At 45.9% G+C, this 25,026-nt stretch overlaps 1 protein-coding gene across 6 annotated transcripts; it reads right to left on the reverse strand.

Annotated features, from left to right (window-relative positions):
* Window positions 1-5,131: 5,131 nt before the first annotated feature.
* Window positions 5,132-24,677, reverse strand: Zscan20 (zinc finger and SCAN domain containing 20). Of its 6 annotated transcripts, none has more exons than XM_047524542.1 (8): window positions 24,601-24,644; window positions 17,320-17,838; window positions 12,892-13,078; window positions 12,358-12,434; window positions 12,000-12,081; window positions 9,707-10,393; window positions 8,170-8,595; window positions 5,132-7,488 (listed from the first exon to the last, which is right to left on the reverse strand). In XM_047524542.1, exons 2-8 carry the CDS (start codon window positions 17,728-17,730, stop codon window positions 6,233-6,235), a joined length of 3,126 nt encoding a protein of 1,041 aa, XP_047380498.1. In that variant the 5' UTR covers window positions 17,731-17,838; window positions 24,601-24,644; the 3' UTR covers window positions 5,132-6,232. The 6 variants fall into 6 exon arrangements, with proteins under 6 accessions (XP_047380498.1, XP_047380479.1, XP_047380518.1 ...); XM_047524523.1 differs by having other exon boundaries at window positions 5,133-7,488; window positions 8,170-8,598; window positions 24,605-24,677; XM_047524562.1 differs by having other exon boundaries at window positions 5,133-7,488; window positions 10,136-10,393.
* Between the last annotated feature and the right edge of the window lie 349 nt (window positions 24,678-25,026).

Raw genomic sequence — 25,026 nt, forward strand, 5'->3', positions numbered from 1 at the left:
AGATTGTGACCATCTCCTCCCAGGTCTCATCTGTCCTGAGATATATATAATACTAGTGCACTTCAGATACTACTACCTCCTACATTCTAGACTCTTACCTCCTGAAGAAAGAAACAGGTTATCAATGGATTCTGAGAAAAGGCATGTCAAAGTCTGGATGAAATATTGTGCTGTCTACCAATTCACAATCCAAATTCAAGAATAATGAAGGACCTATATCCCATTCAACAAGGATAAAGGAGTGAGTTTATTAGGACACTTCGCCTGGAGCTACAAAATCTTCTGAATGTTGGCAGAAATAAAATGGATGGAGGAGGGAAGGGACAGAATACCCATGAAGATCCTCCAGTTCCCTCTCCTCCTCAAAGACAAAGGGTGTCAGTTCTGTTTCTGAACCAGAAAGCAAATTGGAGGAGTCCATAGGACTCAACCCTCTGAGAACTCCTTGCTTTCTTTTCATTCATAATTGCTCTTATGTTATTTAGGTCCCAGACATTTCGGGTTTCCTAGCACGAGGATCCTGGGGACATAATCAAAGCAGATGTGTGGAGACCAAGGAACCATATGGTATGGGCAAGAGGCGATGACCTGAGGTTTTATGAACCCATCCATGTGTGAAGAGCCATGGAGATGGGAAAGGAAGACAGGTTTCCAGCACAAGGGTTTTGAGATCTTGGGCCCGTCTCTCTGACAGTCACCCTGTCTTGATGTTTTCCCATCCTCCTTTCCTCCACCCTTTCGGCACAACCAGAAAGGTACCAGAAGAATCCAAAACCAGTTCCTTTTGGGGGGCGGGGCAGGCAAGGAGGGTAGTAATTTGATATAATTTATTAATTAGGTTACTCCATCCCCAAACAGAATCTGACTAAATTTAGGAGATGTACACAATGCCACAGGAAAAAGAAAATAATAAAGGATAGGGAAATGAAAACAAAGCCAAATAAGATGAAGCCAACTGCAAACCCAAAGGGCCTGTTTTTTAGAATCAGACCTTAAATCCCAGTCTCCTGGAGGCCAGAATTTAATTCATTTTTATTTCAGTCACCAAAAGAGCCCAAATCAGTCACAAATGCCCCATTTCCATAAGAAGTTATTTGGTCAAGAAATGTCCTTGGAAACAGCACCTATTTCATTTCCCCAGGCCCCACCAGAGGGCCTATTGTGTATAACCTCACCTCCTCCACCTAGTTCTGGAAAACACCAGGAGCAGGGTTGGGCTGGGAACCTCAGATGTCGCCATGAACAAACCCCTTCCTGAGCAGTTGCCGTCCACAGAAGCACCCTCTCCTGCCTGGACTTTCAAAGCTGCTCAGCACCTTCTCCAGGGTACACCCTTGGACAGCCTCCTGCTGGGCTCTGCTGCCTCTAAATACACAGAAGCTACTCTACTGGGTATCAGTTCCCCCAAAGCACTGAGGCCAAGCTATGTTCTGTGTTAAAGGGAAAGAAGCCCCCTTTCCCTCGTGTCGCTTGTCACCAAAGTAGGGCTTACTGAGCCCCTGTGACTTGAGACTCAATGACAATAGTTGTCAGCCTAATCTTTTCCACCCTCTAGGATGCACAATTACAGGGTATTTTTCTACTACAATAATATGAAAAATAAATGTGACTTTAGAAATACATATCAAGTCATAGCAGACACATCAGCATCGTTGTTACTTGCAAAGAGAATCACTCATGGTGCCCTGAGTGGGAAATCAGGGCTGTGAATCTCTTGTCCACTTGTTCAGTGTCCTTAGGCAAAAATTTTTAATTGGATTCTACCCTTCACTGTTCTAAAGCTCTTGACTTAACCAAGTGGCTCTTAAACCAAAGACACTGCCAGTTTTGAGAGTGGAAGAAACGACATACCCCGAGAAGAGCCAAGGACTCTGCACCCTCTGCCTCCTTCAGGAGAACAGGGTCCTGACAGGGAGCAGGTGAAAGATGTGAGAGGAAGAGGAGGAGCAGAGGCCATACACCAATCTACAGCGGGTGGAGAAGGAACAAGGAGGTAAACGTGCGTTTGGAGGGAATTCCATGTTCACCAAACATCAATGGGAGAAAAAGTCATGGTAAAAACACACCAGTGGTGATGCTGATGCCGGAGTGTGAAGTGCTGGAACCAGGAGCTGAAGGAGGAGAAAGACCACAATGTTTATTGTCCCTGGCTTTGCAGCCCAGTTGGGTACCAGCTCTCCTGCAAGGCCCGTCAAGCCAGCGGATTGGGGCAGGGCGTCAGGACTAGTGTCTGCTGCTAACAGGAGGAGGCTAAGGAAGTTCGAAGGGAAGAGGGGATCGAAATTGAGGAAAGGGATGTTTTTCTACATTCATTTGACTTTAGTACAGCCTCCCATTGTAAAGACTGCTTAGGCAGCCGGGAGCACCAGGCCAATCAGAAATGCCCTCCCAGGTAGAATGCGTGCAGGAGGGGTACATGCACAAGTGGGTGGAGACTGCAGATGGTGGCAGGTGCACGGAGGCTTTGAGGGACTCAGGAGTCACCCAGGCAGCTGGCAGGCAGGCCGCTGGGCTCTTGAGGCCTGGGCAGCAGAGAGATTGGGAAGATATAGGCTTCTATACAGTAGTAACAACAACAGAATCGAAGGGAGAGGCAAGCCTGGGACCACACTCTGAGCACAAAGACAAAGGACACCTGCCACAACCACCCTCACTGCACTCCTGACTTCAAACTGCTCTCCCCACCCAAGGGGGGGCACTGCTCTCCCTTGACTAAACACAAATTCCTCTGCAGCCTTCAGGCAGAGAGTGACCCCTTTCCCAGGGCCCCGAGAAGGATGAGGTGGGGAGAAGGGCTGCCCAAGGGTCCTGACTACTTTTTTTACAATGGGGGCATGCAGTTGCTTTACACTGCTTTGGGGACAGTGATAGGGGAAGCAGTAGGGTTCAGACAGCCATGACCATAAGTGCAGGGTTAGGGTCCAGGCCTAAGAAAAACCGAGCATCTGAAGCAGCCCTGGCCCAAGTTTGCCAGCCTCTACCTTCAGCCTCTGCATCCTGATAAGTCTGTAAAATGAGATGCCTTAAGTGACTTTAGGTACCTCTTTAAGTGACTTTAGGTACAATGCCCTTCTTGGAGTAAAGAATATGGAAATTTAGGAAAGAGATGATCCCACCTTTAGCACACAACACACAACACCCTCATGGGGCAGAATTTGCTCCTTTAGTTTCCCATAACCAGGGTCTGACCCGTGGCCAGGGGGGCTCAGGAATTATCCACCATTGTGCAGAGTGAAGATACTTCCTAAATGCAGATGTGTAAAACCAGACATTAGTTTACTTAAGCAGCAAAGCCCTGCTGGAGGACCCTTGGTTGCCCCAGCAAGGAGAGGGAGTTGGGCTCTGAACACTGACACCACTTGGAAGATTGCTTCTTCCAGAGGAAAAGTCAGGTAAGGAGGAGAGACCACCTGGCCCACTGCTGTCTTGGCCCAGCTGCCCTTGCCTTCACAGCCGAACCGACAGTTCCAAGTTATAAGGAAAGAGAGAACAGACAACATCAAAACTGTTCTCTGGCAACAGGAGACACCCGCACAGTCCCCAGAGACGGGAAAAGAATGACACTTAAGGAGGGAGAGCTACCGTCTCACTTCCACATAGAGCTCAGCTTGCTTCCACAGTGAAAGTTCCAGAAAACTCAGGATTAGGAATTTCGGGGTCAACAGTAAGGGAGGCAGTGTCCAAAATAACAGGAGTGAGAGTGGAGTGGTCCAGATCGCCTCTGAGGGGCACCTTCCTCCCACTTCGGCCTTCTCAAGTTCTAACCCCAGTCCAATAGTTTTTTGACTTTTGAGCATAATTCCCTTCTCAATAACTACCATGTGTACACAGGTATCTCTCTAGGTCTACCCTGTCCCCTAACTTCAGGTCCAGAGATATAATGCATGTCATCACCCGGATGTCCATTAGGCACAAGTTCAAAATGTCCCAAAGTAAACTTATGATGACCTTCTCTCTACACTACCTGCATCTGCTCCTCATGTCCCCACTGAGTCACCCAAGGTATTCCAACTTTACCCTGGTGTCCTCAAGTCCACCCTAAAGCCCCACAAGTACATCCCTCCACTTCAGAGTAACCACTGCTCTGTTCTGACCCTTGCCTTCTAGTGGTGGCTCTTCAGACTGAACATGTCACCCAGAGCCTGGTATCCAAGCTCCACTCATACATGAGGTCCTTTGTGACCGTGCCCCAGAACTCCTCCAAATCTCAGCTCCCCCCACTCTTCACCCACTTTATACCTCAGTAGAACTAAGAAGCTGATGGTCCCTCACCTGTACCCTGCATCACTATTGCACAACACAGTAATTCCACATATTGGAATAGTGATTCCAGAGCAAGGAACTCCTCTCTCTCCATTGCGACACTTCCCTTGAGCCCCTCGTGGTGCTCTTCATATCAAATCTTATTGCAGTTACTGACATCTGCTGGTTTCAATCCAGGGCCCATCCCATACCCCTGCCTCACAAAGATAAGGTGAAGGAAAGGGAAGTGGGGAGGGGCTGACAGATAGTGACCCTTGGTGGGCTGGTCCTTGGGAAGGGAGGTTCTAGAGCGGGGAAGGGGTTAAGGAGTAATAGTCTGTGAAGTAGCAAAATGCTCCCTCCACTTCCTTCACAGTACTCACATGTGAACAGAGGTTCTATCACATCCATTATCTGCTAGGTACTTCCCAAGGTCATGAAATAACCAGGGGATGAATGGTATTCCAATGTCACAGGTAGATGTCAAGAGAAGAATTCTCTTTTAAAATCCTATGGAAGCCAAAGTCCTTGGTCAATACTTTTAAACCCTTCTAAGGATTGGGGTCAAAGTGCTGCAAATGAGAAACTCATGTGTGAACTTCTCACTTAGCCTGTGTGAGGCTGATCTGTATAGGTGAGCATGAGACAGGAGGGCTCAAGATAAAATGGTGCCATGAACCAGGAATGTGGAACTGTGTTCAAAGCCCACTCAGCAGAGAACACTTCTCCACCTTGGTCTTGGCAGGGGGTTAGGAAGAAAGCTGCCACCAACCACAAATGAAAGGGCCCTCAACAGGCAAAAACGCAGGGGTGAACGCCGGAGGGAGCTCCCCAAGTTCCAGGAGATTTAACCTATGTAATGAGAAGCAGGACTGACCCCAAAAAAGGAGACTTGAATCCTACTTTCTCATCCAATGTGTAACCAAAGTGGTGTCTCTTGTTGGAAGCACTATCTTACTGGAAGAAGCATCACTTTGGTTATGTATGTTTCCCAATCTTAATCCACCCACATCCCTTACCCCATGACTCTAAAGATGGCAACTCACATCAAGGGCTTTGACAGTAGCTCAGCCATGTTCAAACACTTCACCATTAACATTCCAGGTCCATTCATTTTTAGGAATTTTCAGCTTCTTTATTTGTTAAACAGGAAATTCATTAAGTAATGATCACATTTTGAGACCTGACACCTGTGTTACCTGCCCTACTGGAAAAGGGAACTCTGTGGAATACTGGGAGCACTTCAGACTCTGGGGACACATCTGGCTAGATCCTCTCTCTCTCACTTTCAGATGTGTGACCAATGCAGGCCTCCATTTTCTCTTCCAGGAAATGGGGAGAAAATCAGTAGCTATCTCCTGGAGCTGTAGTGAAGATTAAATGAGATGATGTCCATAAAGTGCTTAGCACAGAGCCTACCAAAGAGCAAATGCTCAATAAATACTGGCTACTTATGCTATTATGAATAAGGATTGTGTAATGGCGTCTGCTGTTCCTACTCCACTGGGCTCATGGTGGACTACTCTATGTCACTGATTCTCAGTTATGCTCCTCTCTCACCAGTCTCAAGGTTTTCCTATAAGGACATGTCCCAAATGCAAACTGCCACGTATGAGAAGCTTCGCTGATGGGGTGTGTGCATGTGACAGCATGAAGGCCTCTGAGCAAATGACCCGCTGTCAGGGCCACTGATGGAGCTCTGATCCCTTCCGTTACCATTCTGGCTCGAATACTGACCGATAAAGCTCTTACACAACAAATATAAGGTAGCCTGAGGATTGTGTAAGTTTTAACAGGAGAAAAACAAATTACTCTTGAGAAACAAAGTGCCGTCAATTCTGGATCCTTAGTATTTGTAATTCACTTCTGAGTTACCTGGATTTTTACCAAGATTACTCCCTGGGTATACCCCAGGCTTAAAATGAGAAGGTTTTCCCTCTAGCGTCCATCTGAGGATCGTGAGATGTAGATATGCACATATGGAAGTCTCCTACGATGCTTTCCCGCCGGCGTGCGTTCTCCGGTGGGCGCTGAAGTGGGAGCTGTTGTTGAAGTCTTTGCCGCACTCAGTGCACTTGTAGGGTTTCTCCCCCGTGTGGATTCTCTGGTGGATGATAAGGCTGGAGCTCTGGTTGAAGCATTTCCCACACTCTCTGCACTTGTACGGCTTCTCTCCTGTGTGGATCCTCTGGTGAGTGATGAGGTTGGAGCGGTCCCGGAAGAACTTCCCACACTCCAGGCATTTGTAGGGCTTCTCCCCAGTGTGCACCCGCTGGTGTGTGATGAGCTTGGAGCGCTCGCTGAAGCACTTGCCACAGTCCACACACCGATACGGCTTCTCACCCGTGTGGGTTCGCTGGTGGTTGGCCAGGGTGGAGCTCTTACTGAAGCTTTTCCCACAGTCGGCACACTCGTAAGGTTTCTCTCCCGTGTGGATTCTTTGGTGACTAATGAGGGCAGAGCTCTTTGAGAAGCGCCTCCCACATTCAGAGCACTGATACAGTTTCTCCCCTGAGTTGGTGCCGTGCGGCCCAGGTGAGCTCAAGTTTGTACCGACCCCGTGAGGCTGTTCAGAGGTCTCCTCTGTGGAATCCCTCCAGGCAGCACCAAGAGACGGGCACTGGCCGAGGCTCTCCCCAGGCTCACCACACTGGTTAGGACTTCCTCCCAAGTGGATTCTCTGATGTTTCAAAAGGTTTGAGCTCTGGTTGAAGCTTTTCCAACACTCCCCACACTTATAGGGCTTTTCCCCAGTGTGGATTCTCTGGTGAGTGACGAGATTGGAGTGGTCACTAAAGCTTTTCCCACATTCAAGGCATTTGTAGGGCTTCTCTCCAGTGTGGATTCTCTGATGCGTACTGAGGTTAGAGCGGTCACTAAAGCTTTTTCCACATTCCGGGCATGTGTAGGGCTTCTCACCTGTGTGGGTTCGCTGGTGGGTGATGAAGCGGGAGCTCCGACTAAAGCTTTTCACACAGGTGTCACACCTGTGGGGTTTCTCCACGAGGTACAAGCCCTGGTGGTCGATGAGTTTTTCCAAGTCCTCCTCAGAAGAGCACCCTTCCCACTGCTCCTGGGGAGGACCTCCCCCTGACCCTTCACCTTCGTTTTCATTCTCACTGTCTTCTTCCCAGCCATGAGGGGGGCATACAGCTGCAGAGCTGCACTTTGATAAGGCTCCAGGCAAATGCTCAAAAATGTCCTGCTCTGAAGTTTGGTCTTCGTCCTCATGCCTCAACTCAAAACCTGAAAGAATGGACGGAAATCAGTTAGCATTTATTTATGTATCTGTATCTTGTGACTTGTGAACATAGCTACCATGAAGTTGTACCTCACATCTCACATCATGGAAAAGTGACTAACGTGATATGATCAAGTCTTTGTGCATGCATGTGTTTCTAAAACTTCTTTTAAAAAATATTTTTAGTTGCAGATGGACACAATATATTATTTATTTATTTTTATGTGGTGCTGAGGATCAAAGCGCTCTACCACTGACCTACAACCCCAGCCCTGCACATGTTTCTAAGCCTGCAAAACTGAGGAACACAGTCTGGGGCTTGGTAACCCCACCAAGGGAAACAAGGCCAAGCCAAGCTGTGGGCCAGTCAGTTTCCCCTGCCAACTGCCCTATCTCTGTACTCCCCTATCTCAGTACTTCTCCTTTTAGTACATTCAGTGGATCCTTGTGTCACACAAGATTGAATCATTCTATAACTGCCCAGATGCATCCCAGTAAAAGCAAGACTAACCATCTCATGTGGGGCACACACTGAACCACAGATGATAATCAGAGCAAAGCACAAATTCTTTTTTCATTCAATCCCATTCTCTTTTCTAGCTTTGAAACAAAAAAGATACCAAGCCTGGCTCCCCACTTCCTACATGCCTGCAGACTTTGTGGACATCCAGTGACTCCCAGCTTACCTGTGTCTGGAGTTTTAGGACATGGGGTTGGTGGTTTGATGGCAGTTTCATCTGCAGTCTCATCCCAGTCCTCCTGGTCGTCAGCCTTAGTACTTCTCTTCCCAGACCTGGGCAGACCTGTGGCCTCCCCGACAGTCTCCATGGCCCTGACTGTAGTCCGAGCCCTCATCAGTGAGTCCAGCTCCTCATAGAAGGGACACTTCCCTGGTGGGTGGCTGCTCTTGGCTTTCCGGTAGCTTCGAAGGAGGTTTTTGAATCTATAGCGACACTGTTCCAGTGTCCGCAGGAAGCCCAGTGCACACAGCCGCTCTGCAATGGCTCGGTACACCTGGCTATTCTGGTGACAGGTGCGAAGTTTTTCAGAGAATGGGGACTCACTGAGAATTGCCAGGAAGGCCTTGGTCTCCTCATAGCCCCAGTGCACACCTGCTGTCAAGAGAGTTCAGAGGCATTAGATTTAAGGAGACTGGGATCACCTGCCCTCTAAATACCTAAAAGGCCAGCATCTCAAAAACTATCCAGATGCCTTGAAATACACTCTTGCTTCTCAAGATTATGCTGGAAAAGTTGGCCAGAACATCCTGCCCCACTCCTTCCAGAAGATCCTATTAACACCTTGAGTCTTGCAGAAGGGGAGGGGACTTTGGTGGCCATATTGTATCAATTATATCAATTATACCAAGTGACTGACTCCCTTGGCTTCAGCTGACTGGTAGCTGGGATTCATGAGATTCTCCCCACGTCCAATCAATACATATCCTCTATTTCCTTTATGAATACTCCTTTAACAAAACATGGATGCTAATGATCCCTGAAGATCAGAGGCATCAGTTGATTTCAAATAATCATGCAACAGAGTCCAACTGTGGATGCCTTTTCCTCTCTTGTGGAAGAATGAAAAGGAGACGGTCTGGTCTCAGATCCGCTACAGGTGAGTGATGTAGCCCAGGGAGGCAGCATGGGGGAGGGAAAACCACATGAAACTAGCAGGCAGGAGCTGCGTGCCCTACTCATATCTCTGTGTGTCTATAGGGAACATGCTTCATCTCTCGGGCTTCAGTATTTGCATCTTTACATTGACTGGGGATCTGTCACACAATGACTGTTTGAACCTACCCTGTCCTGATTTCTGTTCTCTGTTCAATATTGCACTCACTATCTTTCTTTACCTAAATTCACTAGCTATGAAATCACAGGCTGATGTACTCATACATGAAGAGAAATGCATACTATTACAATTAAAAGTTCACTAATGTGACACCTATAATCGTCTTCATATTACCTATGACACTTTGGGAAATACTGGATTCTCTCTTCAAGGTCAAGCTTTAGAACTGTTTGCTTCTCTAAGAAAACTTGAGCAAGGAGAAATTTGTCGTGGGAGAAAAAAGTGGAAGTCTGAGGACGACCAAAGGAACTTACACCTTATTCTAGTGTCATCAATCCACTCAGTCTGAGCCCTGACCCCAGGAGCAGCAGCCAGGCTGGCTGGTGGCAGGGTTGCAATCTACATCTGGTCAAATCCCCATGTTCTTACCAATACGACTCTGGAGCAGAGCTCGGCCCCCTGGAATCCTGGGCCCCTGGACAGACCCATCAGTGGCTAGGCCAGCACCGTTACAATCTTCTGCTGTTTCCTCAGGCTCCCAGCCCCCTTCCTCCGGCTCATCCATTTCTGCGTCACTATCCCCCAGCCTGGGGAGTGCCACTACCTCTCCTGGGCCATTTCTGGCTCTGATGGCTGTCCGAGCCCTCACCAGGGCCTCCAGCTCCTCATAGAAGGGGCAGGTCCCTGGAGGGTGGCTGCTCTTGGCTTTCCGATAATTCCGGAGGAGGTTTTTGACCCTGTAGCGACACTGTTCCAGTGTCCGCAGGAAGCCCCGTGCCCTTAGCCGCTCTGCAATAGCCCGGTACACCTGGCGGTTCTGGTGACAAGTCCGGAGCTTTTCAGAGAAAGGAGACTCACTCAAAATTGCCAGGAAGGTCTTGGTCTCCTCATAGCCCCAGTGGACACCTGACACCTTCGTGTCCTCCACATCCCATTGGCATTGTTCTTCCCAGGCCCCTGAGTCCCTCCAGGCCGATGCCTGAGCTGGTTTTGCCTGTTCGTTGTCCAGGTTATAATTAGCAGTGTTCCTTTTCCCAGAATTTATAGGGCTTAGACCCCAAAATTCTGGTCCTTGCTCTCGCTGGGAAGTGATACTTGGTTTTGAAATGGGAACTCCTACACAAAACAAAGAAGAGAAATGACTGAGTAGAAATGATCTGTTGAACAAAGTTATTGTCCAAAATGTCCCTGAAACTTTTTTTTGTGGGGGTGAGGGAGACCATACCAGGGACTGAACTCAGGGGCACTCGACCACTGAATCATATCCCAGCCCTATTTTGTATTTTATTTAGAGACAGGAACTCACTGAGTTGCTTAGGGTCTTGCTAAGTTGCTGAGGCTGGCTTTGAACTCGCCATCCTCCTGCCTGAGCTGCTGGGATTACAGGCATGTGCCACCGCACCTGGCTGTCCCTGAAACTTATAACCTTTCCCGATAAGAGGTTTCTGAGAGATTCCCATACTAATCCCTTAACGTGTCTAAAGGGCTGGAGAGAGGTAACTAGAAGTAACAGGACTCTCACCAGACCAGAAACGGTAAGTGACCTGATGACTTTGTTCATTGGCTTTCTTCTTGTTTCTGTTTTACAATATATAAAAGGGACTATAATTGGTCCACAGTAGACATATGACCTAAACTGGCCTAATCAGACTGAATTCCATTGTTGGAGAAAGAATTCTGTGTGTATGTGTGTTAGTCTCTCTCTTGCTAAGAAACTTGTGACTCCATTGCCACTGGTATCCCTTCTATCACCGTGAGACAGAACAGTTTTAATGTGAAACTGACCTGAGGATGGCAGAGAGAAAGGATGTGAGTCCATCAGGGCTGTGCTGAGCTAATTTGTACTGTTGTGGGACCACTTCCCCCCGGGACTTGTAATAATGTGAGAAAATAAATGCCCTCCTGTTTTCCATTAGCTACGCTTAAAGGAGCTTCCCAACAGTTCCCAGGCCTGACCAAATGGAAAGTCTTTAATTAGATATTTGAAAAGTAGATGAAAAAAAATCTAGATCTAAAAAGAGGCTTGAAGACAATCTAATTCAGCATTTCCCAAAATTGGTTCCTTTAAAACACTATTTCCACCATATATCATGTATTTAAAAAAGTAGGGGTTTGGGGGTTTCCTCTGTTAAGCAAGTAGCCAGCAAGCTTCTAGTATCTAACATTACCATAAGGCAGACCTGTCACGGTCTGTTTCACCCCATCAGTGTCTAAGTCCCCTCAAGTGATCCCAGGGGAAATGGCTCATTATTATTTGGTTCCTCATGCAGATGTACCTATAGAGAAAGAAGTCTGTGCTGGTCACATGGGCTTCAAGCATTCTGAGGCATGTGATACTTATTTCTCACTATGGTTTAATATGGGTCTCATGGGCTTAGTTCACCTGCATCTGCCTGAGAGGCAGATCTCATCTGATTGGAAAAGATGAGATTCCTAAGGCGGCAGGCTTGACCCAGCTGCCACCCCGTGGTGAGTGTACCAAGATCCTGCAGGAAATGAGTGCCAACAGGGCAAGGTCTTAGAAGCCAGCCTGCCAGTCTCTCTCCAGGCAGACTCTCTCCTTGCTGGAACAATGTTGGCTACAAGGACCAAGTCTTCTTCCAACCTCAGAAATTCCAGGGATCACAGAGCTCTGATTCTTAAAGGAATGGCAGATAACTCTTTGGAAACTGAGTGTACCAAACCTGGCATCTTACGCCCTGAACAGGGCATTCTTCCTTACCCAGGCATACACTGTTTCCACAGTCGCCTCCCGGGGGGTCCTTGCAGAACTTCTCAGCATGTTTGCCAGGGCCCAGGGCTTCCTGTGAGATGCACGAGAGAAGGACCTCAAATATCACTGAACCTTTAAAATGGCCTGAGAGCCCTACGCGGCCCCAGGAAAGATCAAGGAAATACAGGGTACAGGTGAGGGCTAGCATAGCAAGACCAAGGAGAGGCCCAGTACACGGGTGGAGGGTGCAAAGGCTAAAGCCCTGTGCCTTGTCCCCTTAACGGGAAAGAGGCCACAGAGGAGGAGCACTGGAGGGTAAGAGCACAGCAGTAGCTATGGCAGGAAGGGAGTACAAATAAGGGCCTACCTGGGACTCAGCGGTCACTTCCCAATCTCCAACACTCCCCATCTTTGGGACAGTAGGGACTCGAGGGGTAAGGACAGCTGAGGAAAAGAAAAAGTCTCAGAAACCCAAGCTCTGGTTCCCCAAAATCCACCTCCCCTGAGATCCAGCTTTCCAAAGGTTAGACATGGATCAAACTGAGGCTATTCCTGTGGCCAGTGCAGAGGTCCCCTGTTACTTCCCTTCAGGACATGGAGTTCCTAAACTGCCTTGGGTGATGTGTCACAGGTGAGACACTAGCCCTGAGCACCTGTGCTCCCCACCCATCCCAGTCCCAGCCTATATATATAGTGGGGCAAGCTGGCATCATTTAAAGCACCCTCCTCTTACAATGCTTTCTTACCTTCCTTCTGTGTGTCTGTTAGGCACTATCCTATCCCTTGCCTTTAATTCTCCATAACCTTCCTCCCCTGGCACTACTCCCTACTGCCCAACCCAACCCTCTTCCTTGAGAGAAAAGCCTTCATTCCCTGGTGTTCCCAGATTCTTGGTACTCACCATTCTCTTTCAAGGGCCGTGGTGCCATCTTGGCATTGAGATACTTGGGAAGGTCTGGGCAAGTGTTCTTCACACACTGTTTCTGGGTCTGTCCCCCAGGCCAGTGATCTGCTGGCTGTAGCTTGAAGCTCTGAGATTCTTGCTCTGCCTTCAAGGACCTGGTCTCTTCTGCACAAAACTCCAGTTCCTACATACAGATCAGTTCAATAAGACCCACTTTGGTAGGGCAGGGAATGTCACTTTGAGTATGACTGTGGTTCAGGGGTTAATAGGCTTCTTAAGATTCAAAGAGGGTTTTAAGTATGATGAGAAGAAAGCCATCAGACTGACTTCAGTAAAAAGACCAATACTTATACCATAAAATGAGTACTGGCTTGTTCAACACTGGCCTTATACAAGGCTGCCACTATTCAAAGCATTTTTGACTCAGAAAGAGATAAATCACGCACAATGTTTGTGACATTCAAGAATTCATAAGCAAGAAAATTGTCTGCTTTTAAGTAGTTATAATTATAATGGAATTATGTGACTGGACTCAAGAACAATCTTTGTTCTCAACCCCAGTTTTTCCAATTATCATCCCTAATCAAAGATTTTGATGCCAGGGATGATAATTATAGACACAGAAAAAAGTAAATTCACATGACAATGAGGAGGCAAAAAGTCAGTCAGATAGTGAATAAGAGCTGAGAAGTTGCCACTCCAACTTAACAATGGGTTATAAGCTGAACAAACTGAAAAATCAATAAGTCTTCTAGGATCCATCAGAGAAGTGAGTCACAAGGCACATTGCTGCCCGCAAAATTGGAGAAATAAGACAGGTGGATTCAGAGGATCACAACTTACCGGAGCAGAAATCTCTGCCGGAACAGTGTCAGGTAGAAAAACCTCAACTGTAATTGATGAACTGCTGAAGACTCAGTGTAGACAACTCCAGGAGTAAAAGCCCCAGGGAACCCATCATGGAGGGGAGAGGATATGTGTACTGTTGTGAGTTTTACCTCCAAGAGCCGTACCAGGTCCTCACAATAAAAGTAAAGAGAAAAATCGCCTCCCGCTTCTGGCAGAGGACAGGAAAAGAACCATTCTGAAATATGCCAGTGCACTCTGTTCTTCTTAACCAGGCCTGCCCTCAGGAGATAATAGTTTACCAGGGTCTAACCTAACTTACAGAAAGGAAATACCCAACTCCAGATCCCTCTACTGTTCCACATGGGGGATAAGAAACACCCAAGTGCAGTCTCCTCTAGCCATCTGTTCCATGTAAAGAGGGAAACGAACTTGAGAAGTACTGGTGAGGTTCAGAGTCCAGGGTACAGGCTCACCACAGGACTGAGGCGTAATCATAGAACTACAGAACGCTTCCCTCTCCCCAACACTTTATCACATTATGAAAAGCCTATTTATCATGGTTCCTTTTATCCAGTACATCATGTCCACCTCTCAACAAAAAAATTACAAAGCATACTAAAGGGCAAAAAACACAGTCTGAAGAGAAGAAAAGAACAAGCATCAGAACCAGTCAGATATGAATTTATAAAACATAAACCTGACTACATCAAGAATCACCTTAAATATTATTATTCCAAATGTACCAATTAAAATACAGATTGTTACAGTGCATCAAAAAACAAGATCCAACTATATGTTGTCTACAAGAAATCTACTTTAAATATAAAGACATACATAGATAAAAAGTAAAAGGATGGAAAAAGATATACCAAGCGAACACTAATCAAATGAAAGTGAAGGATGCTATATTAATTTCAGATACAGCAAACTTAAGAGCAAGAAAAGTTACCAAGGAATAAAGAGTGGCATTACAAAATGATACTAAGGTCAGTACCCTAAGAAGATGTAACAATCCTTAATGCACATAAAGATATACATGTACCTATCCCTGAATGCTCCAAAGTATCAAAATATGTGAGGCAAAAACTGACAGAACTGTAGGAGAAAGAGATTAATCCACTATTACAGTTGGAGACTTTAAAACCCTCTGTTAGAAAGGACAGAACCAGCAGGCAGAAAATTAGTAGAGACAACAATGAACTAAACAGCACTATGAGGGAAATAAGACACAAGAATGGAATAAAATAGGAGAGATAATGGACATCTATAAAGTACTTCATCTACTAACAGCAGAATACACATTCTCCTCAAGCTCATAGGAAACATTTGTTTACTAGGACAGACCACTATCTGGGTCTTAAAACACACTGTAATAAGTCTAAAAGAATAGAATCACACGCTTATTCTCAGACCACAATGTAATTAAACTAGAAATCAGTAACAGAAAGTTGGAAAAGTCCCAAAATACTTGGAAATTAAATGACCTATATCTAAACAATACACAGGTCAATGAAGAAATCTCAAAACAAATCTTAAAATATTGTGAACTAAATGAAAAATCTAACTTATGGAAGTTTGTGGGATGCAGCAAAAGCAGGGTGAAGAGGAAAATTTATAGTACTTCTTGCATATAACATCTAACATCAATAATCTAGCTTTCACTTTAGGAATCTAGAAAAAGAAAAATTAAAATAAGCAGAAGAAAAGAAATACTAAAAAATAAGAGTAGAAATCAATGAAATTAAAAACAGGAAGAGAAAATCTATAAAACCAAAAGCTGGTTCTTTGAAAACATTGGTAACACCAGTAAGTGTCTAGTCAGGCTAATAAAATTAAAGCTAAACACACAACTTACTAATATCAGAAATGAAAGAGAGGACATCACTACAGGTCCCACAGACATTAAAAGAATAATAAAGGAATACTATAAACAACCCGATACCTTACTTTTTTCAACTTTAGAAACAGTTCAACCTTTGGTCAGCTCACAGGGGCATTAATTTGAGAACCTTTTTGGTCCAGTCCAATCCTCTGATTTTACAGATGAAGAATCAAAAAAAGACCTTGATTTAAAACCATTCTCATCTCTCAGAATTTAAAACTATTTCTTCATCTTCCAGCTCTGAAGTCCTAAGACTTCCATTTGTTTCTTCACTGCCATTTAAGACAAATAGCTATATTCTTTAAAAGAAATATGGGAGGGGAATATTCTAAAACTAACACACTCTCATACTTGGTTCTGCAACTTTAAGTATTCTCTTTGTATCTTCAATTAGCTGAATTTGCTGTTGGAATCCCAAGTGCAAAGCCACAGACCTTAACCCTTTCTTCCCCCATTCCCAAGTCTTTCAGTATGTTATGGTCTAAATGTGAAGAAAAACCCTGCCATTTACAAGGAAATACTCTCAAACCTATTAACGTCCCCAGTGAAATGTGGTTAGCACATCACAAGCATTTCTGACTATAACCAGTAGAGAGCCATGAGGTTGTATTTAGGTGAGTGTTCTGGATGGATGACGCAGCCCTCGGCCAGCTCAAGGATCTGTTCTACAGATGCCAGCTTCAAAGCAGTATTCGAAGTTCATGTCATAACAAAATTACATATATCAGTGCTTATAAATTTTTGAAACTGTAATGTTAAATCCACAATACTTTCACTTTTCTTAGCTGTACCATTTTAGCAATATATAAATATGGACAAGTCACTTACCTCTCTTTCTGTTAACCTGTTGGGAAAATGGCATCCATAACAGTACCTACCTTATTGGACTGCTGGGTTAATTAGATGAGGGATACAAATAAAAAGCTTAGAACAGAATCTGATACATAATGAGCACCCACAAAATGTCAGTTAATAGCTCATCTGAGCCTCACAACTGAAAGATATTTAAATTCCCACAGTTTGCAGATGAAGCATCTGTGTGTAGTAGAAAGAACAATGACTCCGGAACCCAAGGATCTGGGTTAAAGCTCTTGTAAGCTATCTGACTTTTGTGGCCTTCATTCAATCTATAAAATGAGAATAATACTACTAGTTCTATATACTTACATCACTGCCCTAAGTGTCCAGAGAGATCGCATATGTAAAAAGATAGTGCTAAACATGAAACATAATACCACACCATCTGGAAGGCAGTTTGGAGTGGTCAGGTATGCAGGTTTTATTTCTTTGTTTGTTTTTTTTTTTTTTTGGCGGTGCTGGGGATTGAACCCAGGGCCTCATGCTTGCAAGGCAAGCACTCTACTGACTGAGCTATCTCCCCAGCCCCAGGTATGCAGGTTTTAGTCAGATTGTCCAAGTTCAAATCTAGATGCTGTATGACCCAGAACAAATGACCTATCTTTTCTCTGCCTCCATTTCCTCACTGGTAAAATTAGTATGATAGCACATATTTCATTAAATTGTTGACAGAACTAAGTTAGTACATGTAAGGCAATTAGAACAGCACCTGCTTTATAGCAGTGCTCAGTAAATATCAGTTGCTCAATAATTATTATTTTTGGCAATTATTAACCTAGTCCCAGCCCCACTTTCTTGCCCAGCTGGCTTCTTAGAAAACAGACTATCTGCCTCACCTGTTGTCCGGTAGCCCGGGCCTCTCGGTGCCAATCCTCCACCAGGGCCACTGCCTCCTCCCCACTCTGAGGATGGCGTGCCTGCACCCAGGTCTGTGCCTCCCTGGGTAAGATAGTCAGGAACTGCTCCAGCACCAGCAGCTCCAGGATCTGCTCTTTGAGGCGGATCTCTGGCCTCAGCCAACGACAGCAGAGAGCCCACAGCTGGCTGAAAGCCTCGTGGGGTCCAGCTGCATCCCTATATTGGAACTGCCTGAAGCGCTGGCGGGAGGCCTCAGGGCCAAGGTCATGGTCCTTCTCCCGAGATTTGGATTCTGACCCCCATGTGTCCTCCTCCAGTTTCACAATAAGGAGATCTTCAGGCTCTGGAGTAGGACAGGCCTGGGCCTCAGATTCCAGGGCCACAGCCATTATCAGGCCAGGATGCCTCACGTCAGGTGGTCTATCCTTGTCCAGTGGCTTCCTGAGTCCACAGTGTATCCTTCAAAGGGCTTCTGGGAGAGGAACTCCCCCCTCAGGCTGTGAAGGTAGAAAAGACAGAAAACTCAGTGAGCAAGAGGACCCAGGAGCCTCACTTTCCTCACTTCCCCCATACATTCCACCACCTTTGCAAGGCATGTGGGCACTAAGAGATGCTCCCTTCCCACAGGCAGGAAGTGAGACCGTGAAGTGGCACCACAGCCAGCAGCAACACTCTGGAGGAAGACAGCACAGTGCTAAATCCTTTGGACATGCCTAAATGCCCTAGCCTAGCAAACCAGGCCTCCATGACCTAGTTTTGCCCTACTCTCTTCCCTTCTACACATGTCCAAAATACTAACCTTCCTTCAAGTTGGGCTCCAAATGTCACCCCTCCATAAAGTCTTTCATTCTGAGCCTTAAAACTTGGCATTCCTCTAAGGATATCTCCTTGTAAAATCCCTCTCTACACTGCCCCCACTGGTCACTCCACCCAGCTAGTATTATTCAGCATCTCCAAACTGATGACTCTCAAAACTCCAGCCAGGACTATCTCCAGATCTCTAGACCCCAACATCCAAATACCTGCATGACATTTCCACTTGAGTATCCCTTAGGTACCAAAAATTCAATAGGTCAAAAACAATTTGTCCTGCAAACCTGTCCATCTTCTTCAATTCATTATTTAGTGAAGGTACCACCTTCCGTCAAGTTATCCACACCAGGAACCTCACTATCCCTTCTCCAAGTGCCCCCAACCAACTCATCAGCAAGCTGTCTCCACTTGGCATCTGCCTCCCCAATACCATCACCTCAGTTCAGAGAATCATCATGTCTTTCACCTGATCAGCCTCACAATTAATTGCTCTCCCTCCCCACTTCACCCCAACCTCTGATTCATTCTCTCCAGACTAGATAAAAATAGGACCATGTCAATTCTCTACTAAACACCTTTCCATGATCTCCTTTTCCTTCAGGAGAAATTGTAAACCTTGCCCATGTCTCCAATCTCATCTCTCTCCCAAGTGCCCAATAGTCAGAATCTTCCAGTTGCACAACTTGCAGTTCACACAATATGTCACTTTGGGAACCCTTCCCAAGCTGTGGTCTCCTTTGTGAAGTTTCCTCCCCTTCTTCACCTAGCTCAGTGTGTGCTTAAACTGCAATTTCTCCACAAGGCCTTCCCTGAAACAAGATTCCATCTCAGCCACAAACTTCGACAGTATCTTGTTTACTCTTCCATGACTCTGATCATCCTTTATTGTATTACCTTACCTACTAGATCAAAAGCTTCAGATGGATCTAGTACAGTGCTCAGCACACAGAGGATTCACTCGACAGATAGTGAATGTTTAATGACAGTGTGTCATGAGGAAGGATCACAACTAATGCCTTTCTGTGCACAATAAAGAACAAATGACCTTCCTCCTCGTGCCAGAAGGAATTCCTTTCTCCTCTTTAGTTCCATCTCCCCACGACACTTACCACTTTCTGTGTTGTACTAGAGGGACATATGCACATGTGTCTCCAAGGAGATTACAGCCTCCCTGATGACAACCATGCTGGGCTGTCTGAGAAAATGAGCTCTTTGTGACAAGTCCAGATGACATAAATCATTCCTCCTCAAAGAAGGCTTTTGGCTACTCCCAAGTGGAAGTAGTTGAACCAAGAGTGAAGGGAGGGTGGCATTTTATATTTTAGACCATCTGACCAGGCTGTATGGAAACAAGGCAAGCATGCTAAAAACTAAAGACTTGTCTTAAAGACCTCACATACTTAGCAAGAGGCTGGAACCACAACTCATGGCTACCTGGCAACATCAGGGTCATCCATCAATACCAGCCCAAATGTCACTTTCTTTGATCAGAGTTGCTTCACATGCCCTTGTCATGCTTCACTCCCATCCCCACTCCCCAGAAATGCCTCCTTGATCCTGTTCCCAAAGTGGCTGGTATATAACTCTAAGATACATGTTATCCTACATTATTGTAGTCACCTGTTCCTACATATGACAGTCCCATTAGACAGTATTACCATGACCGATGTGATTCTTACTCAGTTCTGTATCTACAATGCCCAAAACAGTATTTGATAAATAGGATATTTGAGTCAGCTTTTCACTGCTGTGATCAAAAGTCCCAACAAGAATAGCTTAGAGGGGAAATAGTTTATTTTGGCTCACAGTTTCAGAGGTTCAGTCCACAGTCAGCTGACTCCATACCTCCAGGCCCAAGGTGAGATAGAACATCATGGAGGAGGGGTGTGGTAGAGAAAAAGCAGCTCAGAAAAGGCAACCAGGAAGTAAAAGAGAGCTCTGCTCATTAGGGACAAAATATAAACCCCAAAGGCACACCCCCAGTAATTTACTTCCTCCAGTCACACCCTGCCTGCCTACGGTTACCACCCAGTTAATCCATATCAGTGTAGATTAATCCACTGATTAGGTTACAGCTCTCATAATCTAATCGTTTCACCTCTGAACACTCTAGCATTGTCTCACACAAGCTTTGGGGAACACCTCGTACCCAAATCATAACACGGGGTCATTAAAAATTTTTACCATTAAAATGGTAAATCTGGTATATCAAATCCTAATGAGGGCTGGAGCTATAGCTCAGCAGTAGAGTGCTTGCCTAGCACGTGTGAAGCCCTGGGTTTCATCTAGCACCACAAGAAGTGGGGTGGAGAGCCTAAGGAGCTATGGAGGGTCTCTTGTTTATATTAAATTAAAGAATTAATTTTTCATGATTTTTTTAAATCACAGCCTTACTGATACACACTAGTCTAGACATATTTCGGTCACTGTCTCACCCAACTACTAACTCACCAGTCATTCACACAGTACCAGGTATGTACTCTGCACTGTACTGAGAGCTAGAAGAGATCTGTCAGTAGCGAGGACAGACAGTCCCTGCATTCATGGAAGTTAGCAGTGTACTAAGAGACAATGAGTAAGCAAGCAAAGATATCTGTGATCTTGCATAAAAAGGCAACACAACAGGTAACTGGTAGTTCTATAGGGCCCAAAGCCCTCAGTCTCAGATAGTTGGTACCTTCTGGGAAGACTTGAAATTCCAAAGGTTAGTTAGAAATAGAAATTAGAAAGACCCAGGTCCACATATCAACCTTTTCCACTCCTTTCTTAGACAAATATGGATAGTAGCCTACTGTGGGGAGAGGGAGGCCAACACAGTCAACAGCAGGGTGACTCACACAGATAACCAAGAGAAAATGGACGATGGCATTCCTCAGTCCTGAGCCTCCAAGGAATATCCAGGTCTCCCTAGGATCAACAATCTCTAAGAGTAGACATTTACCGAGTGCCTAAGGGCTCAATGTTCACATTCTCACCCATTTTTCCAGGCAAGCAAATGGGGTGCTGCTAGTGTTGAGCTACAGTCCATTCTACTACAGAAAGAAAGAGGATACTTAAATAGTGCAACCAGTTGTATTCACCATGTCTATTCCAGAGTGGGCACATGGTGATGATACCCATGAATATGCTACCCATGAATATGCTAATCTTAGTTCCCTTGAGCCTCTGTCCACTGAGTATCTTTCACACAGCACAGTCCCTAACACAAACCAACTCTTTCTTCTAATATTCACACAAGAAAACCCAGCTGTGCTGGCTGAATGTGTTGGCTTCTGAAATGGCTCCTTGCCAAAGGATTTTCAAGCTGTGATTTGGGGCTAAATGTGATTTTTCACCTTCTGTGAAGATTTCAGAATGTAATTCTCCGATACAGTGGATTCCCAATATACCCAGACAGGAAAAATGAGTCTCTACAAAAAAGACTCATGTAAGGTTACACAACTAGTAAGTGGCAGAGTTAGGATTTAGGCCCAGATCCATTCTCTCCATAATCACTTTTCTTAACCACATCACATAGCCGCGTATGTCTGCTAGTCTCCCAACTCCTGAGGATATGGTATGGGAGAGCAGAAAGAACATGCAGGCAGAAAGGGGTTCTACATCACTCCTGCTGCTTATCAGCTGTCACTTCAAACAAGTCAGGAAGCCCCTGCAGCTGCCTATCCAGGTTGCAGTTTAGTCTGGCCCAATTCACAAGTACACTAAATAGTGTGATGGGGAGAGAACAAAACATAGCAGGGAAATCAGAATCAGTGGTTATGAGTTTAAATGGCTGCAGATGCCTGGCAATACAAATGAGTAAATGAGTGAAGTACACTGGGTGGGTCCAGGGGGAATACAGACCCAGAGTGTTCCTACACTTTCCAGTTTTTCCAAAAGAAGCTAGAACTCTGAATTTTTAAATGTTAGAAACTGTTATGATTTAGATATGTGGTGTCCCCCAAAAGCTTATGTGTGAGACAATGCAAGAATGTATTCAGAAATGAAATAAGAGTTATAAACTAAGTGAATTAATCCACTAATTTGGATTAACTGGGTGGTAACTATAGGCAGGTAGGGTGTGGCTGGGCAAAGTAGGTCACTGGGGACATGACTTTGGGGTTTATATTTTGTCTCTGGTAAACAGAGCTAGCTAGCTCAAGGGTGCATATTCTCTCTCCCTCCCCTCCCCTCTCCCTTTTCCTCCCTTTCTCTCTCTTTCTCTTTCTCTCTTTCTCATTCTCTCTCTCTCTCTCTCTCTCTCTCTCTCTCTCTCCCCCCCCCCCGCCCCTCCACTCCTTCCTTCCCTCACTGCTTCCTAACTACTGTGTCCTGAGCTGCTTTCCTTCCCCACGCCCTTCCACCATGGTGTTCTGCCTCACCTCAGGCACAGAGCTATGGAGTCAGGTGACTGTGAACTGAACCTCTGAAACCATGGGCCAAAATACACTTTCCTCCTTTAAGTTTTTCTTGTCAGATATTCTGGTCACATAAATACAAATGCTGACTTAAACAACAACCAAAACTGTTTCTAATACCATAAGAATAAAGTATGATGACAGACTTCATTCAGAAGACTGCCACTTTGCCAACTTTCAGCTAGTTAATCTCAAAGGTCTCTTCCAATATGCAGGAAGACCTAGAATGAACAGAGATTCTCCCAAGTGAAGAGGGAGAGGTGCTCATGATCATCAAAATCAGGATCCCCTTACAAGCACAGGGAAGCCAAGAAGCACCTTGGCTCCTGAGGCAGAGGATGGATGTGGGTGTGAGGAGCCCACACAATGAACATGAGGATGGGACCTCCCAACAGAAAGAAACCAGGGGCTCCCAAGGCCTGTCAGGTCCATTAGGCTAATGGCTTAAAGCAGACTGACCTCACAGTTAGGGGCTTAAACCAGGGACAGCAAACAGGTTTCATTTAAAGCACCAACTTTAATCAACTTAAGTGGCTGCCTTGAGTAATGTGCTGAGGCATATGAGATCCATATGAGTATGTGCTGTGACCAATTAGCCATGACAGTCAGGGACACAGGAAGAGGAAGTGAAACACACAATCCCTGTATCAGCCACCCCTGGCTTAAACTCTGACTGCTATTGAATCAGCCTCAGCTTCCAAAAGTCAGACCCAACAGGCAGGAGAAGAATAAATCTCATATCACTGGAAATCCACTGAAAGTAGCAGTCTCTTCAAGCCTGGTATAATAAAGCTTTACCCCAATGGCCTCTATTCACACATTCACCAAGTATTTACTGATTTACTTGATTTATATCAAGAGTTTACTGCTCTGGGCAAGCAACGGGGAAATGAAATGACTCAGACACTGTTCCTGTCCTGGACATGCTCAGTCTAATGGAAGAGATAAAAAAAAAGTCACAGATAATTAAATCAAATGAGGTCAATACAGTAAGAGAGGTTATAGGAGCTGGAGGCTGGAGGTGACTTAATCTGCTTAAAGGAACTGAACAAAGTAACAGTTGAGTTGGTTCTTGAAGAGTGGTTCTCTTGGCAGAGAACTGGATGGGAGGATATATTCTAAGTACAAAGTACAGCATACATAAGTGTGGAAAATCAAACAGCCTGCCCAGGACACGAAGAAAGCCTTGATAGACCTGCAGTGAAGGTTAGGCTACAAAGGGTATTTATGAAAGGTCCAGAATATCAGGCTGTATGGACTTAATTCAACACGTGATGGTTTTTAAGCAGGAGAAAGTATAATCAGATTTGTGGGTCAAATAGATCACACCAGCTGCAATGTGTCTGTCCATGCTGGGTAAGTGAAAAGGTGAAGGCTTCTGCAAATACCCTGACAAGAAAGGGTCAGATTCAAGACATTAGAGAAATTGAAAGATTCGTGGATGTGGAAGAACGCAAGTGGAATGAATCAGCGGGTGAAGTAAACAGGTAGGTAGGCAGGCAGGTAGGTAGGTAAAGTGGATGATGGTGCCATTCACTTCTATGGGGCCTAAGGAAAGAAGTGCAGGTTTAGGCAGGACACAATAGCCGTCCCGATCCCCCGCCTCCGGGTTCTAGGAGATCAAATTACCTATGTTTGTTCTCGGCGGGTAGGTAGAGAATGAAACTATTTTTACTGTCGGGCTCCCAGGTCTGGCCCTCTAATCTTCACTTCTTGCCAAGGGCCCAGAAACCTCTATCCTCCCCTCTGTGATCTCCAGACCCTTAAGTGACTCTCCCACCTCCAAAACCTCCCTCTGCCGTCTCCCCTACAGACCTTTCTAACACCCCCAACTCCCAGGGCCCTCCATGTCCCTCCTCACCCCCGACCCCTCTGTGACCCGTCCCATCTCCGGACGCTGCATCTTCTGACCGCCCCTCACCCGCCACCCCCACACATACACTTCTATCTCCCCGCTCACCTCCCCGACCCCCTGTGACACCTCCACCTCCTAAGCCTCCAGCCCAATGCCTGAGTCTCAGCTGCCCCCGCCCCGCCACCCGGACTCACCCACCGAGACACCCACTTCACAACAGGGCGGAAGTGCTCCAGAGCTTGCGCAGGGGATGCTGGGACGCGGAGTCCGGACGGCGCCACCCCAGGAATGGAGACTCTAGCACTACAACTCCCAGAAGAAACCGCGCGAGCGCCAGGGGGCGGCTCCCTCTGTTTGCGGTCTTTCAGACGTCGTCAGCCAATAGATATGTCAGCTTCTCGCGGAGCCTGGCACCAGAACAAATCGGAACAGGTCCACTGCCTGGGGCGTGGCCTGCCTCGATTCTGACCCTTTCCGTTGGCTCCGAGATATTAGCACCGCCCAGTGGGCGGCACTGAAGCAGAGGGGGCGGGGCCTATTGAAAATGACGAGAGAGCTCTGTAGACAGGAGAGATCAAAGCAAGAAACAATATACAATAAGAAGAGGGGGTGACTAGAAA

This window comes from Sciurus carolinensis, chromosome 1, assembly GCF_902686445.1.
Source record: "Sciurus carolinensis chromosome 1, mSciCar1.2, whole genome shotgun sequence".
Classification (NCBI taxonomy): Eukaryota; Metazoa; Chordata; class Mammalia; order Rodentia; family Sciuridae; genus Sciurus; species Sciurus carolinensis.

Coding starts and splice junctions, on each gene's coding strand:
- Zscan20 (XM_047524523.1), bottom strand. CDS start 17,730: ATGGCTGTGGCCCTGGAATCTGAGGCCCAGGCCTGTCCTACTCCAGAG. Junction 10,394..11,999: donor TGGAAACAGTGTATGCCTGG/GTAAGGAAGAAT, acceptor TGTTTTGTGTAG/GAGTTCCCATTTCAAAACCA. Junction 8,599..9,706: donor TCTGCTCCAGAGTCGTATTG/GTAAGAACATGG, acceptor CTCTCTTGACAG/CAGGTGTGCACTGGGGCTAT.